Raw genomic sequence first — 15,910 nt, forward strand, 5'->3', positions numbered from 1 at the left:
GGTGGTCACATCCAGAGAACAGGGTCAGACTGTAGGTGGGTGACCACCAGGAGAAATAAGGTGAGTCAGCAGACCCTCAGACAGACAGACAGACATACCTTATTGATCCCGAGGGAAATTGGGTTTCGTTACAGTTGCACCAACCAAGAATAGGTAGAATATAGCAATATAAAACCATAAATAATTAAATAGTAATAAGTTAATCATGCCAAGTGGAAATAAGTCCAGGACCAGCCTATTGGCTCGGTGTCTGACACTCCGAGGGAGGAGTTGTAAAGTTTGATGGCCACAGGTAGGAATGACTTCCTATGATGCTCAGTGTTACATCTCGGTGGAATGAGTCTCTGGCTGAATGTACTCCTGTGCCTAACCAGTACATTATGGAGTGGATGGGAGTCATTGTCCAAGATGGCATGCAACTTGGACAGCATCCTCTTTTCAGACACCACCATCAGAGAGTCCAGTTCCACCCCCACAACATCACTGGCCTTACAAATGCGTTTGTTGATTCTGTTGGTGTCTGCTACCCTCAGCCTGCTGCCCCAGCACACAACAGCAAACATGATAGCACTGGCCACCACAGACTCGTAGAACATCCTCAGCATCGTCCGGTAGATATTGAAGGACCTCAGTCTCCTCAGGAAATAGAGACGGCTTTGACCCTTCTTGTAGACAGTCTCAGTGTTCTCTGACCAGTCCAGTTTATTGTCAATTCGTATCCCCAGGTATTTGTAATCCTCCACCATGTCCACACTGACCCCTTGGATGGAAACAGGGGTCACCGGTGCCTTGGCCCTCCTCAGGTCCACCACCAGCTCCTTAGTCTTTTTCACATTAAGTATAACAAGTATACATCTTTGATACTGCTGGGCTGGGGGATGGTGAGATTGATCTCAGACAGGATAAAAGGTTGGTACAACATTGTGTCCTGAAGGGCCTGCACTTTGCTGTAATGTTCTGGTTCTATGTTCTATTTGTGTGGAGACTTGGACATTTCCCTCATCACGGTCATGAACAGCCCTCCCCTTACAGTCAACCTGAGCCCTGGTCCTAGACTCATTAGCCAGTGGGAACATCCTCCCTGTATCCAGCAATGTTAAACTCTGTCCTCAGTTCAGTGAGATCACAACTCATTCTTCTAACCCCCAGTGAACAGAGGGATGGTCAACTCAACTTCTCCTGATGTGACAGACTCACCAACACATGGACCTGAAACACTGACCCTGTTTCTCTCCCCACAGATGCTGCCTGACCTGCTGAGTATTTCAAGGATTCTCTGATTTCAACCCAGAAGAAAAAATCTGCAGAATCTTCATTACACTCCTCGATAGAAAGTGCATTGTTCATTTACTAAGAACAAGTTTGTATCCTGTCCTCCTGGTGTAGTGTCCCCGAGGCCAAGTATAATTCTGTGACCAATTCCAGAGGCACAGAACCATTCAACCCTGTGATCCTGGGACAGGAACTGTGTGTTCCAGTAGGACATCAGGCACAGGAAATATCCTGGACAGGAATAGAGTCAAAACGATAAATCTTTGGAGAGGAGTTTTAACTTCCAGGGAATTTCAGAAATTCACACCTATCTTCAAAGCACTACCACCCCTGAGAAAGAGAACAGAGATTCCAGGAGAACATAGAGTGTATCGGAGACGATGACGAGCATTTTACCTTCCGGAAATAATGTGGCTGAAATTCCCAGCTCCCCACAAATTGTAAAGGATTTGGGATTACAGGATCAATATCCTCACAAACTGTCTCTTCAGACTGTCCAGGAGGTGTCCCAGGATAAACTGGAGGACAGCAAACCAACTTGTGCAGTAGATCTTCCCTGGCGATTTCTCCAAAGGATCCTCTCAGCCAATTCACTGGCGAGGAATCCCGACTGGCCACCTGATCTGTCCTCCAAAGGAGAAGGCAATGACCATGAAGACTTCAGTGATTTCTTTGAAGTTAAAGGACATGGGAATCATGGGGTGAATCCTCTGGATATCATTGCTGCCATTTTCCTCTGTGCTGACCACTCTCTCCAGCAGGAACTGATGCTGAAGATGTCTCTGTGCCAGTTTGCATTACCCTTTCTGATGCCAGACACACACAGTCACCCCATGGACAAGGTGAGAAGACCCACAGAAGGGCCTGGTGCCACCCTTCTCCTCTGGGCCATGAGGCCCATTGTTAAAATGTGGTGCCCACATTCTCCTACACACAGCAGCCCCGTTGTGGAGGTGCCCATCGTGACAGCAGCCATGCCAACGGTGTCCTTCCTCAGACTGGGAAGGTGCACAGTGTCCAAATCCCGAATCCTCAATCTCACCCTGAGTCAGGCACAGCTGCAGCAGAACATCTTCCTGCACTCCGAGATGGAATGTGGGAATGTGCCTCGCAGGATATCCGATGGAATGGCTGAGATCAGCTGGTATCTCCCTTCTGGGAAGAGTAACACGGATATTTTCCCAGAGGCTGCTGCATTCATTAACCTCCGAGGCGATGCTGAAACTTTCCAGGGAAACGCTCGGTTTCTGGCAAAAGTATCTGCTGCTCTCTTTATTTTCATTGATGTTATTGGTGAGAAGGAACGAGAATTCCTCACCTCTCTCACACAGTCACCAGCAAAACTCTTTCTCATAGTCAACACCCACATCAACCAGCAACACATAACCCCTGAGCAGGTGAAGAAACTGTTCAAAGATCTAAAGTTAGAACCTCAACAATGCATTCTTCGGGCAAATGTAAATGAGGCTAAACTTGCGGAAAAGCTCCGCTCTCAGATCAAACAAGTAATTCTAATGAGGGAGAGGGACCAGACCTTGCTGAGCCTGGAGAAAATGGCTGACATTGCGATGAAAAGTGGGATTGAGGTTGATGAACATCAACCTGAAATACAACGAGCCAAGGAACTGACCAAAATACTGGACAGACTTGACTCAGGAGACATTACTGGGTATAAAAGGAGAGTGTTGCCCTTTCATGGAGAGCCCTGGCAAGGGTTGTCTAAAGTTGAAAAAGAGAAATCTCGGATGAAACTCCGTGGGGACAGAACCACAGAAGGGTATAACCACGAACTAGACCAAGAGAAGAACAGAATCCGGGAAGCTCAGCTCAGACAGAGTCTGTCGAAAGAGATGCAGCTGTTCATTGAATACCTCACCCGTCATGGTGGGGTTGACAGAGCCATTTCCCTACAGTGGCTGAAGCTGGAACTGGACAGTAAATCACGGCAAATTATGGCAGAATTGTGCAGAATTTATAAAGATCTGTACAAAGACTCAAAGCAGAAGGTGAAGGAACTGAAGGAGTTGGATCAGAAGATGTCAGATAGTTCCCTGGGTCTCGAACATTTCATGAGGGAATTTGGCCAGGTTTATGAACTTTCAGTGACTCGACACAACGTCACCCAAAGGACACAGATCCACCCAAAGGTGTTGCAGTTCCCGGGTGTTGCTGCTGAACTGTTGCTGGAAGGGTTCCCACTGGAACTCATCGATGGAGACGTTTCCAACGTTCCCATTCCATGGATCACTGCCGTACTCACAGAAGTGGCCAACAAAGTGGGAGGAGCTTGCCGAGTGTTTGTGCTGACGGTGATCGGAGTTCAGAGCACGGGCAAGTCCACACTCCTCAACACAATGTTCTGTTTGCGGTTTGCTGTGAGCAGCGGCCGATGTACTCGAGGGGCCTACATGCAGTTGATCAAAGTCACAGGGAGCCTGGCCGAGGAGCTGGGCTGTGAGTTCATCCTGGTCATTGACACAGAGGGGCTGAGAGCCCCAGAACTCGCAACACTGACAGACAGCTACGAGCACGACAATGAGCTGGCAACGTTCGTGGTTGGATTAAGCAACTTAACGTTGGTAAACATCGGGATGGAAAATCTGTCAGAGATGAAAGATATTTTACAGATTGTTGTTCATTCCTTAATTCGTATGAGGGAGACAGGGAAAGGGCAAAGGTGCATATTTGTGCACCAGAATGTCGGCGATGTAAGTGCACACAATCAGAATCTGAGAGGCCGTCAGAAACTCCTGGAACAGCTGGATAAGATGACAGAGGCTGCAGCAAAGTTGGAGAAGGTAGACCGAGTAACATTCCGTGATGTGATGGACTATGATGCTGACAAGGACAACTGGTACATCCCTGGTCTGTGGCATGGTACACCCCCAATGGCTGCAGTCAACACCGGTTACAGTGAACACGTCTCCCAACTGAAGAAGAACCTAATTCAGTGTCTAATCCAACAGAGCCAATGCCAAGGAGCTTTCACTATCCCAGACTTTATCAAATGGATGGCTGGGCTTTGGGAGCAGGTGAAACACGAAAATTTCATTTTCAACTTCCAGAACAGTCTGTTTGCAGAGGCTTACAACCACCTCTCCATGAAGTACAAGGACTGGGAGTGGGAACTCCGCAAGTTCACTCACTCCTGGGGAAATGAGGCTGAAAACAGAATCAGCAATGCCAGAGGAGATCTGACCGAACTGCTCCATAATCTGGAGAGGGAGATGAGGACAGAGATGAACAAAAGGGAGGGTGACACTCTGGATAAACTACAAGCTGTGTATGAAAGTGGGGCTGATAACGTGCATCTGATGGAGAAATACAGAGAGGAATTTAAGCTCAGCATCTCCAGTTTATGCAGCCGACTTCAGCATGATTCAACACAGAGATGTAGAGATGCCGTGAATAGACGAGTGGGACTGCAGGGAGTGGAAGATATTAAGAGTAACTTTCAGGAGAAGATTGGAGAACAGGTTAAGCAGCTTTTATGGAAGTGTAAAGCAGCAAATCGGTTGTTGGGTGACCAGGAACTGGAAAATGAATTTGAAACAATGTGGAATCGTACACTCTCTCAGCTGGAGTATCAGCCCTGTAGAAAAAGAAACATTGAAATGGAGACTGAAAATCTTCTCAGGGAGGAAATAAAAACACAAGGGAGAGTGGTTAATGAAAGTCTAAAACATAAAAATCTCTGTGAACTGGGGACCCAGTATTTTCAGATTGAAGAGAAACACATCAATGGGACATGGAGCAGAAAATGTAAAACAACATTCAGTTCTGCCTCCCTACAATCAGATCTTCATCAAGCAGCAATGATTACAAAGCCCATCGAGGATGAATGCAGACATTGGATCACTGACAACACAAAAAAGGACATGGATTATGACAATAAATATTGCATTGAACTTTTGAACATGATAGAGGGAAAAGTTGACAATATTTCACATCAACACTTTTCAATGTCTGAGGTTTTCAAGGCCGAGTTTAAACTTCACCTGTGTGGTTACGCTGTACCAAGATTCCTGGAGATGCACATGAGGTTCATCCACAAACACGACCCACGGAAAAGACTGGAAAACATGAAAGATCAATACTTTGATCTCTTTATGGATATTTACACAGAGCAGGATGAGAACCAGAGACAAGCAGATCGATTTGCACGATATTGTTTCTTGCCAGCTCTCCGAGACGCCACCCTCAAGACTCTCAGTGTGAACATCGTGGATGATATGAAAAAACATGACCCTGAGCGACAGTACAGTCTCCGCAACAACTTCACTGTGGCCCTCCTGGTCCACCTGAAACAAACACATCAATTTGATGAATATCTCCAGTACATCAGAGACTTTGAGAATTTCGCCAAAGACTGGCTCCATCAGCAAGTTATTAAACACTGCAAGACAGAACGCGATGGAGAGAGCACATTTACCCGTCTGGCTAAAGAAATCCTCACAGAGATCACTGGGCAAGCTAAGGACATTGTTCAGGATGCAGTGAAGCAGAACGTTGCTGGAAATGCTCAGAGCTTCCTAAACACGTTTGTTGAAAAGTTAAACACAAGAATCTCGATGCCCAAAGATGAGATGAAACTCATTCTGTTTCAGAGTGGCAGTGATGGCAAGAAATGTGCAGAAGCCATTCTGCCATGTATTGAAGAGGTGGAGCAGGATCTCCTCTGTGAGGTAAAAGGCTGGGATGTCAAAGCAAAGATTGAAGAATTATCCATTAAACCCAGGGAGGAGTTGTTCAAAGGGTTATTCAATTGTACTAAGAAATGTCCTTTCTGTGGGGTTTTCTGTGACTCAGAGACCCCGGTACACTCACAACACTCCTGTAAACAGCACAGACCTGAAGGGCTCAACAACTATCGATGGATAGACAGTGAACGTCTTATAACGGATATCTGCACAGCTTTAGTCGCAAGTGATACAAGATTCCAAAATCAAGACACAAATTTGGAATGGCATCCCTACAAAGATTATCAAACAGTCAATGATTACTACAAATCCTGGATTATCCAACGGGAAATTTCCGCACAGGCAGCATCCTATTGGAAGAAGGTTTTCTACACTTTCAATCAGCAGTTTGCTGATAAATACGGAGCAAAGCCTGCAGAGATCGATGGAAGCTGGGACATTGACTGGGAGGTGGTGAGGGAAGAAATGAACAAGACGTTTAATACAAACATTCCGTCTTGGTAATGTCCCTTTAAATGGCGTTACTCAGTGAGAGACAGACAAAGGGAAACTGTCTGCCTCAGGATTGTGCAGAGTAAATCACAGAGTGTTCAAATCCAAATCCAATCACAAATCATCAAAAGAATTAGCAGAGCAGAAGGAATGTTAATTGTCCTGTCCACATGGTCACAAAGTCCTCACCTACTCACCCTTTCCCTGTAACTCAGGTCCTCAAGTCCTGGAAACATCCTTGTACATTGTCTCTGCTCTCTTTCAAGTTTAATAATATCTTTCCTGTGAGGAAATGACCAGAACTGCACACAATACTCCAAATTAGGCCTCTCCAAAGTGTTGTACAACTTTCAAATCACAACTCCTGTACTCAGTGTCCTGATTTATGAAGGACAATGCACCAGACACTCTCTTTATGACCCTATCTACCTGTGAAGCCACTTTCAATGGTGGCTCTCTATTTCCATGTCCCTTTGTTCTACATCAATACTATTTCCCTCCATTATCCTGATATCCCTGATCCCTCTCATTCCCAGAAATCTGATGATCTTGTGTTGAGCCCAGCCAATCCCTGAGCCTCTCTCTACAGCTCCAGGGTGGAGAATCCCAATGATTCATCATCCCGAGTAAAGATGTCTATCCTCACTTCAGTCCCAGATGCCTCCCCCTCATTCTGCCCTCTCACTCTGGACCCCTCCATCACAGAGACCATCCTCCTTGTCTCTACCCTGTGAAGCCTCTCAGGACTTTACATCCACCAGGTCCTGCCTCATTCTCCAAACTGCCAGGAGTCGGTGGCCAGCCGACTCAGTCTCTCCTCACGTGTCAGAGCTGCCGTCCCAGGAACCGGTCAGGTGAAGCTCTGATGGTCTCCCCCTGTGCCGGGAACATCTTTTACAGACAAGGACACTAACCCTTTCCCCAGAACCCTGGGTGCAGTCACACCGAGACTCTCTGTAGTCACCATTCCTCAAATCCCCTTGCGTTAAAGGCCAACGTTTCCATCTTACCTGCCTGCTGTCTGTGCATGTTGTCTGCCAGTGACCGGTGTACAAGGTCACCAGGTCCCTGTGAATACAACATTCCCCAATCCCTCACTGTTTAAACAATGGTCAGTGTTTCTGTATCTCTTCCCATTTTCTCCATCTGCCCTGCTGTTGCCCTCTCACTTATTGTCTTTATCCCCTTGCAGCCTCTTTGCCCCTCACCTCTACTCACTTTCTCATTTCAGTAAACTTGGAAATGTTACTTTTGGTCTCCTCAGGGAAATAACTGACTGGTATAACTGGGGCCCAAGCACTGATCCCTGTCTGAAACACCCCACGGATCACAGACCAGTCATGTGAGAAGGACCCATTCCTTCCTACCATTTCCATTCTCTACATTAACCAATGTTCAGTCCATGCTGGAAATCTCTCCCAGTTCCAAGTGCTCTCGTCTTCTCTCCCCAACTCCATGTGCTCTAAACTTGTTCACCAACCTCCAGTGAGAGACATTCTCAATAACCTTCTGAAAATCCAAATACATCACATCTACTGGTTCCCCCTGAACGACTTCACTCGATACTTCCCCAAAGACCTTGGAAAGACCAGTCAAATGTGACTTCCATTTCATTAATCCAGGCTGACTCAAGTCACTCATAATATTTTCTAACGACCTTGATATCACATCCTTCATTGTAGATTCCACCATTTCTCCGAATGCCAGTGACAGGCTAACAGTTTGGTAGCTCACTGTTTCCTCTCTCCCTCCACTCTGGAGGAGTTCAGAGAGTCTGTGGTCTGCTGACCTGACCCACTGAGTTCCAGCAGCTCGTTTTTCATCCCGGATTCCAGTCCCTGCAGACCCGTGTGTTCCCAGCAGACATCACTGAGCAGCTTCAGCAGGCAGCTCATTCCCTTCAGCACGTTGAATAAAGCACTCTGCTCTCACACTGTTTCTCCTCCCTCAGATGCTGCCTGACCTGCTGAGCATTTCCAGATTTCCAGCCTCTGCAGTTCTTTCATTGTCACTGACTCTGTCTGACCGTGTGAGATTTTCTAAACACCTTGTCATCGTTCCTTCAGTGTGTGTTCAGCATTTTCCCAGTGACAGACATCAAGACACTGAGTTTCCTGCTTTCTACCTCCGTCCTTTCTGAAATGGGATCCTTACATTTGTAGTTTTCCAAACAGCTGGGCCCATTCCAGAATCTGGGAAATCCTGGAACATCCCAGCAAACTGGAACTCCAACATTGGAACATGGAACAGTATATCACAGTACAGGCCTTTTCCCTGTGATATTGTGCCAACTCTTTAAACAACTCCAAGATCAATCTAGCCCCTCCCTCCCACATAGCCCTCCATTGTCCTATCACCCATGTGCCTGTGTAAGAGTCTATTAAATGCCCCCAATGTATCTGCCTCTACCACCACCCCAGGAGTGTGTTCCACACACCCACCATTTTCTGTGTAAAAATAACTTACCTCTGACATCTCTCCTGTACTTTCCTCCCAACACTTTAAAGTTATGCCCCTCATATTAGCCATTTCACCCTGAGGAAAAGTCTCTGACGAAGATGCTCAATGTAGATCTGATAAATAAATCTGAATGTCTGAGAGCTTTGGGAAGAAACGTATAAAAAGGTGCCGGACAAGATCACCGACAGCACTGACTCCGGAGAGCAACCAGTGAAGAAGACCCTGAGTCAGGGACTCGGAGGAGAACTCACGGTGAACCCTGGCCAGGTTCATCTGGGGTGGGGAACACCTGAACAGGGGCGGGGGGTTTCGGAAGTTGTGAAAGTAAACTAAAGAGATGTGTAACTAAATAGTTAACATTTGAACTGTGTAATTACTCCTTGAACAAATCCTGATCAATAAAGACAACAGTTATTGGTCAGTCATCGTCTGGTATGTTCTATCATGTGATGTGTTTAACTGGGAATAGGGTTCACCAGTGAAGTTCACTTTGTGATCAGAAAGCTGTGGAACTGTCGAGCTAAACGTGAGTCAAAATACAACAGTCCAATCCGAGAGGGCGAACATTCAGGTGGGGTGGGGGTGGAGTTTAAATGAGATGTGCAGGGCGTGTCTTTTCATATAGAGAGGGGTCAGTGCCTGGAACAGACTGCTCGGGGAAGGGGTAGAAACAGATTCGATAGAGGCTTTTAGATAGACACAGGAACCAGCAGGCAATGGATCACGTACAGGCAGAAGAAAGAGTTATAGAAAAGTACAGTACAGAAACAGGCCCTTTGGCCAACCTAGTCCATGGTGAACCATTTAAGCTGCTTCATTGGCCTGCACCCAGACCGTAGCCCTCCATACCCCTGCCATCCCTTATCTAACCAAACTTCTCTTAAAAGTTGAAATCGCGATTACATTCACACTTGTGCTGGAAGCTCATTTCACACTCTCATGATTCTTTGAGTGAAGAAGCTTCCCCTTATACATTTAACCTTTCTCCCTTAACCCATGACTTCTAGTTGTAGTCTCACCCCACTTCAGTGGAAAAAGCCTGCTTGCATTTACCTTATCCATACCCCTCATCAATGTGAATACCTCAATCAAATCTCCTCTCAGTCTTCTACGTTCTGAGGAATAATGTCGAGCCTATTCAACATTTCCCCATTTGACAGGTCCTCCAGACCTGGCAATATCCTTGTGAGTTTTATCTGCAGTCTTTCCACCTTGCTTACACCTTTCCTGTAGGTAGGTAGGTAACCAACACTGCACACAATACTGCAAATTAGGCCTCAGAAATATACAACTTCAACATAACATCTCATCTCCTGCACACAGTACTTTGATTAATGAAGGTTAACGTTCCAAAGGTTTTCATTATGACCCGATCTACCTGTGACACCGCTTTCAATGAATTATGGGCCTGTATTCCCAGATCCCTTTGTTGTTCACTGTGTCAGACCTACGCATTTTTCTGCATTAAATTCCAGCTGCCATTTCCCAGTCCATTACTGCAGCTGCAAGCTTTGAAAATCTTCCTCACTGCCCACTACACCCCCAGTCTTGGTGTCAGCCACAAATTTGCTGATCCAGTTAACCACATTATCATCCAGATCATTGATATAGGCAACAAACAATAACGGACCCAGCACTGATCCCTGTGACACTCCACTAGTCACAGGCCTCCATTCAGAGGGGCAGCCCTCTGCTACCACAAAGCCAATGTCTAATCCAATTTACTACCTCATCCTGATGATGAGTGACTGAACCTTCTTGAGCACCTTGTCAAAAGCCTTGCTAAAGTCCACGTGGACAATATCCTCTGTCTTGCTTTCATCAACTTTCCTGGTAACTTCCTCGAAAAACCCCGTAAGACTGGGTAGACACGACCTACCACACATGAAGTCATGCCGACTACCTCAAATCAGTCCGTGTCTATCGTAATACTCATACATCCAGTCCCTTAGAATACCTTCCAATAACTGTCCTATCACTGATGCCAGGCTCACCAGACTGTAATTGCCCGCTTTAATTTTACAGCCTTTTAAAATGTGGAACAACATTAGCTATCGACCATTCCTCTGACACCTCACCTGTCACTAAGGATGATTTAAATAGCTCTGCTAGGGCCCCTGCGATTCTGCACTTGCCTCACACAGGGTCCACAGGGACACCTGGTCAGGCCTTGGGGATTTATCCATCCAAATTCACCTCAAGTTTAAAAGTTCACAAGTACATTTTGTTATCGAAGTATATATACAGTACATTATACAACCTTGAGATTCATCATTGAGTGAGAGTAAGCATTCGGCATGGACTAGAAGGGCCGAGATGGCCTGTTTCCATGCTGTAATTGTTATATGGTTATATCTCCTGACAGGCAGCCACAAGCAAGACAGCAAACACCCCCTCTACTGTAATCTGTTCTGGGTCCACGAAGTTGATGCTGCTTTGCCTCACTTCCAGACTCTGTGTCCCACTCCTGAGCAAATACAGACGCAAAAAATTCATTAAAGATCTCCCCATCTCTCCTGGCTCCACATCTGGATTACCATTCTGATCTTCCGGAGGCTCAATTTTGTCCCTTGCAATCATTTTGCTCTTAATATATCTGTGGAATCCAAAAAGACCATAGATATTGGAGCAGAGTTAGGCCATATGGCCCATTGGGTCTGCTCCAACATTTCATCATGGCTGACCCATTTTCCATCTCAGACCCAGTCTCTTGCCTTCTTATCGGGAATGTTCAGTGTCAGAGTGGTAAGGCTTTGGTGAGAACATGTGGAGGCAAGGTAAGTAGGTAAGTTCATTCCTGATTTCTTATTCAACACTAGAGAGAATAGGGGTATGTCCACAGAGCAAGTGTTCTCTTCTGATAGATAGATAGATAGATAGATAGATAGATAGATAGATAGATACTTTATTCATCCCCATGGGGAAATTCAACTTTTTTTCCAATGTCCCATACACTTGTTGTAGCAAAACTAATTACATACAATACTTAACTCAGTAAAAAAATATGATATGCATCTAAATCACTATCTCAAAAAGCATTAATAATAGCTTTTAAAAAGTTCTTAAGTCCTGGTGGTAGAATTGTAAAGCCTAATGGCATTGGGGAGTATTGACCTCTTCATCCTGTCTGAGGAGCATTGCATCGATAGTAACCTGTCGCTGAAACTGCTTCTCTGTCTCTGGATGGTGCTATGTAGAGGATGTTCAGAGTTATCCATAATTGACCATAGCCTACTCAGCGCCCTTCGCTCAGCTACCGATGTTAAACTCTCCAGTACTTTGCCCACGACAGAGCCCACCTTCCTTACCAGCTTATTACGACGTGAGGCGTCCCTCTTCTTAATGCTTCCTCCCCAACACGCCACCACAAAGAAGAGGGCGCTCTCCACAACTGACCTATAGAACATCTTCAGCATCTCACTACAGACATTGAATGACGCCAACCTTCTTAGGAAGTACAGTCGACTCTGTGCCTTCCTGCACAAGGCATCTGTGTTGGCAGTCCAGTCTAGCTTCTCGTCTAACTGTACTCCCAGATACTTGTAGGTCTTAACCTGCTCAACACATTCTCCATTAATGATCACTGGCTCCATATGAGGCCTAGATGTGGGTGTCTTCTGGGTGTCAGATGTGGGATTTTCAGGAGACTTCCAGAGTCACCGGGGTGACAGCTGTGGGATTTCGAGCCTCTCTGATGGCCACATCTGTGCCAGGTGCATCGAGCTGCAGCTCCTTAGAGACTGAGTTAGGGAACTGGAGCTGCAGCTCGATGACCTTTGTCTTGTTCAGGGAGTGGGGAAGAGTTAGACAGGAGCTGCAAGGAGGTAGTCACCCCGGGGCCACAGGAGACAGATAAGTGGGTGACTGTCAGGAGGGGGAAGGGACAGCGTCAGATAGTGGAGAGCTCCCCTGTGGCTGTCCCCCTCAACAATAAGTACTCCAGTTTGAGTACGGTTGGGGGGAGGGGGTACCTACCCGGGAGAAGCTGGGGGAGGTTGGCTCACAAATAGAGAAAGCTTATAGACAGTGTGAGAGGGAGGACAGGCAGGTGATAGAGAAGGGACGTGCTCAGACCGACGGTTTGAGATGTGTCTATTTTAACGCAACGAGTGTTCTGAACAAAGCGGATAAGCTTAGAGCATGGATCAGTACTTGGAGATATGATCTAGTGCCCATTACAGAGACTTGGATGGCTCAGGGACAAGAATGGTTACTTCAAGTGCCGGGTTTTAGATGTTTCAGAAAGGACAGGGAGGGAGATAAAAGAGGTGGGGGCGTGGCACTGTTGATCAGAGATAGTGTCACAGCTGCAGAAAAGGTGGACGCCATGGAGGGATTGTCTACGGAGTCTCTGTGGGTGGAGGTTAGGAACGGGAAGGGGTCAATAACTTTACTGGGTGTTTTTTATAGGCCGCCTAATAGTAACAGGGATATTGAGGAGCAGATAAGGAAACAGATCCTGGAGTGGTGTAATAATAATTTTACGTACCCTTGGGTATCCTGTGACTGTCACGTGACCATGATGTAATTGAGGCTCTGCTGGGCATGATGTAATGGTCTTGTGATGGTGGAATGATGTAATTTTCCTGCTAGTGAGAGGTCATGTGATGGCTTGTTCCAACAGGGTATAAAAGGAGATCCCCTCCCTGTGACACAGGTCAGTTTCATGGCTTAAGTCATCAGTGACTCCGTTCTGCTGCGTATTTGATTTTATGATGCAGTTTTGTTTTAAAAATGGAGTTTTAAATTCTATTGTAAGAATTGTTGTGCTGTCAGTTCTGAAAATCATTGCCAGTTAAAGTCCAGTCAGAGAGTGAAGAATTATCGAAGTTCGTGAAGCTGAAGGATCGAGGAAAGTTGATGTCGGCGGTAAAACAGGTTTGACCTTATTTAATCTTCGTACAAGGAGTTAGTAACTCGCAATCTGAGATAGCTCCTGCTAAAAGAGCAGAAAGATTTGGATGCAGAGTTTCGCCAAGGAAAGGTCAGTGCCTTTAAGCTGTTTTATTTCCCACATCGTAAATCCTTCGGGGCAAGGCATACTTCAGCTGGGATCATCAGTAACGTCATGAAAGAGAATTTATTACTTCAAGGAAAGTCTCTCCTAACTGACTGTAAATCATTTTAGACTTTTTTTGCCATACAACTTTAAAGAACTGAGTTCGCATTTCTCGCTTTAAGAACTGTTCGAGCTGCTGTATAGCAGTCCATTTCCGGTTAAGTTAGACGTTCTACTTTTGGGGTGTTTTTTAGCAGTCTTTAAAAAATGTTTTATTTGTTGTAAAAAACCTGTCTCAATTATATATTCATTGTTGCTGGATCATAACAATTGGGGGGTCATGCCATCTGAATCCATTTTTGAGTTTAAATGTTTGTTTAATTATCGATCGGTGTTTTGGAAAAGGGGAATACCCGATTCTTTTGTTTGATTGGCTTGTGAGTGGTATTCGGCAGCAATGAATATTGACGACTTCCTGGAATCGCCAGACATGGAGTTATTGACGAAGGCGAAAAGGAGTGATGTTTCTGAGATTGCTAGTAGGTTGGAACTTACTGGTATTTCGAGAACTACATCAAAGGCTGTAATTCAGAGAAAAATCACGGAACACTACATAGATTCGGGTGTTTTTGATGCATCGATTTTAGTTAAGTTCCCTGTGAGTAAAGCAGCTGTTCAGTTACACTTGGAACAGGTAGCGTTAGAAAAGCTTAGAATAGAAGCTGAATTAAACAGAAGCAATTGGAAGCTGACTTGGAACTAAGTTGATTAGAAGCTGAAAATAAAAAAGAAGCAATTTGAAGCTGACTTGGAACTACATTGGTTAGAGGCTGAAAATAAAAAGAGGGAATTTGAACTTGCGGTGGCAGAATTAAGATCCGAGAATCAGTTCTCTGGTTCTAGAAAAACGTTTGTTGTTAGTCAGGAAATTAAATTGGTCCCTCCATTTAGTGAAAGAGAAGTAGAGAAATATTTTCAACACTTTGAAACTATTGCTCTGATTTCAGAGTGGCTGAAAGAGAAGTGGTCAGTGTTGTTACAGAGTGTAATTAAAGGCAAAGCACAACAGGTTTATACAGCTTTAACTGCTGAACAAGCACTTGATTATGATACTGTGAAACTGCACATATTAAAGGTGTATGAGTTAGCCCCAGAAGCTTATAGAGAAAGATTCAGAAATTTGAAGAAATCTGTGGAAAAAACGTATGTGGAATTTGCCTACGATAAAGCTGTGTGTTTTGAGGGATGGGTTTCCTCTAAAAATGTAAATAGGGGCTATAATCAATTGAAAGAGCTGATTTTAATGGAGGAATTTAAAAGGAGCATCCCTGATGAAATAAAGACATACATAAATGAGAGAGACACAGATACATTGCAGGACTCTGCTAAATTAGCTGATAAGTATGCTTTAATCCATAAGAATAAATTTCCTCAGGGCAGAACTTTTAAAAGGAAAAATAACACAGTGAATCAAGGTAAACTAGAAATTAAATCAGAAGTTAGTGAGAAAGGTAAGAGGAAGGAAAACCTGTGAAGGAAAGACAGTTTAGTCCCATTTGTAACTATTGTAAGAAACCTGGTCATGTAATAGCCAACTGTTTCCAATTGAAAAAGAAGAAGGAAGCAGTCCCAGATGCTTGTGTGCAACATACTGAACCACCTGTAAATTCACAGGGTTAGATAAACACAGATGAAGCTTTGTTAGAGTCTGACCAAGTTAGGAAGGGATATGATAATTTTATAACTGAAGGGTTTGTATCCTTGAAAGAAGGATCTACTCCGGTGCCAGTAAAAATCCTTAGGGATACTGGAGCTTCTCAATCACTGATGTTAGACAGTGTGTTAAAGTTTAGTGATGAGTCTGACACTGGTGAGGTAAATTATATACGAGGTGTTGGGAGTGCCCTTATGCCTGTACATTTGCACAGAGTAAATTTAAAGTCAGGGTTAGTTACAGGATTTGTTAAAGTAGGATTACAGCATAGCT

At 45.0% G+C, this 15,910-nt stretch overlaps 1 protein-coding gene across 3 annotated transcripts in view; it reads left to right on the forward strand.

The window, feature by feature from the left end:
• The window catches only part of LOC140726078 (interferon-induced very large GTPase 1-like), a 51,997-nt gene extending 42,648 nt beyond the window's left edge, over positions 1 to 9,349 (forward strand). For all 3 annotated transcript variants that reach the window (XM_073042014.1, XM_073042012.1, XM_073042015.1), the window contains one exon: positions 1,242 to 9,349. In XM_073042014.1, coding sequence (XP_072898115.1) covers positions 1,653 to 6,476 — 4,824 coding nt within the window. In that variant the 5' untranslated portion in view covers positions 1,242 to 1,652 and the 3' untranslated portion in view covers positions 6,477 to 9,349. The remainder of the gene's footprint in view (positions 1 to 1,241) is intronic.
• The last annotated feature ends 6,561 nt before the right edge of the window (positions 9,350 to 15,910 follow it).

The sequence above is a fragment of the Hemitrygon akajei genome, chromosome 4, assembly GCF_048418815.1.
Source record: "Hemitrygon akajei chromosome 4, sHemAka1.3, whole genome shotgun sequence".
Classification (NCBI taxonomy): domain Eukaryota; kingdom Metazoa; phylum Chordata; class Chondrichthyes; order Myliobatiformes; family Dasyatidae; genus Hemitrygon; species Hemitrygon akajei.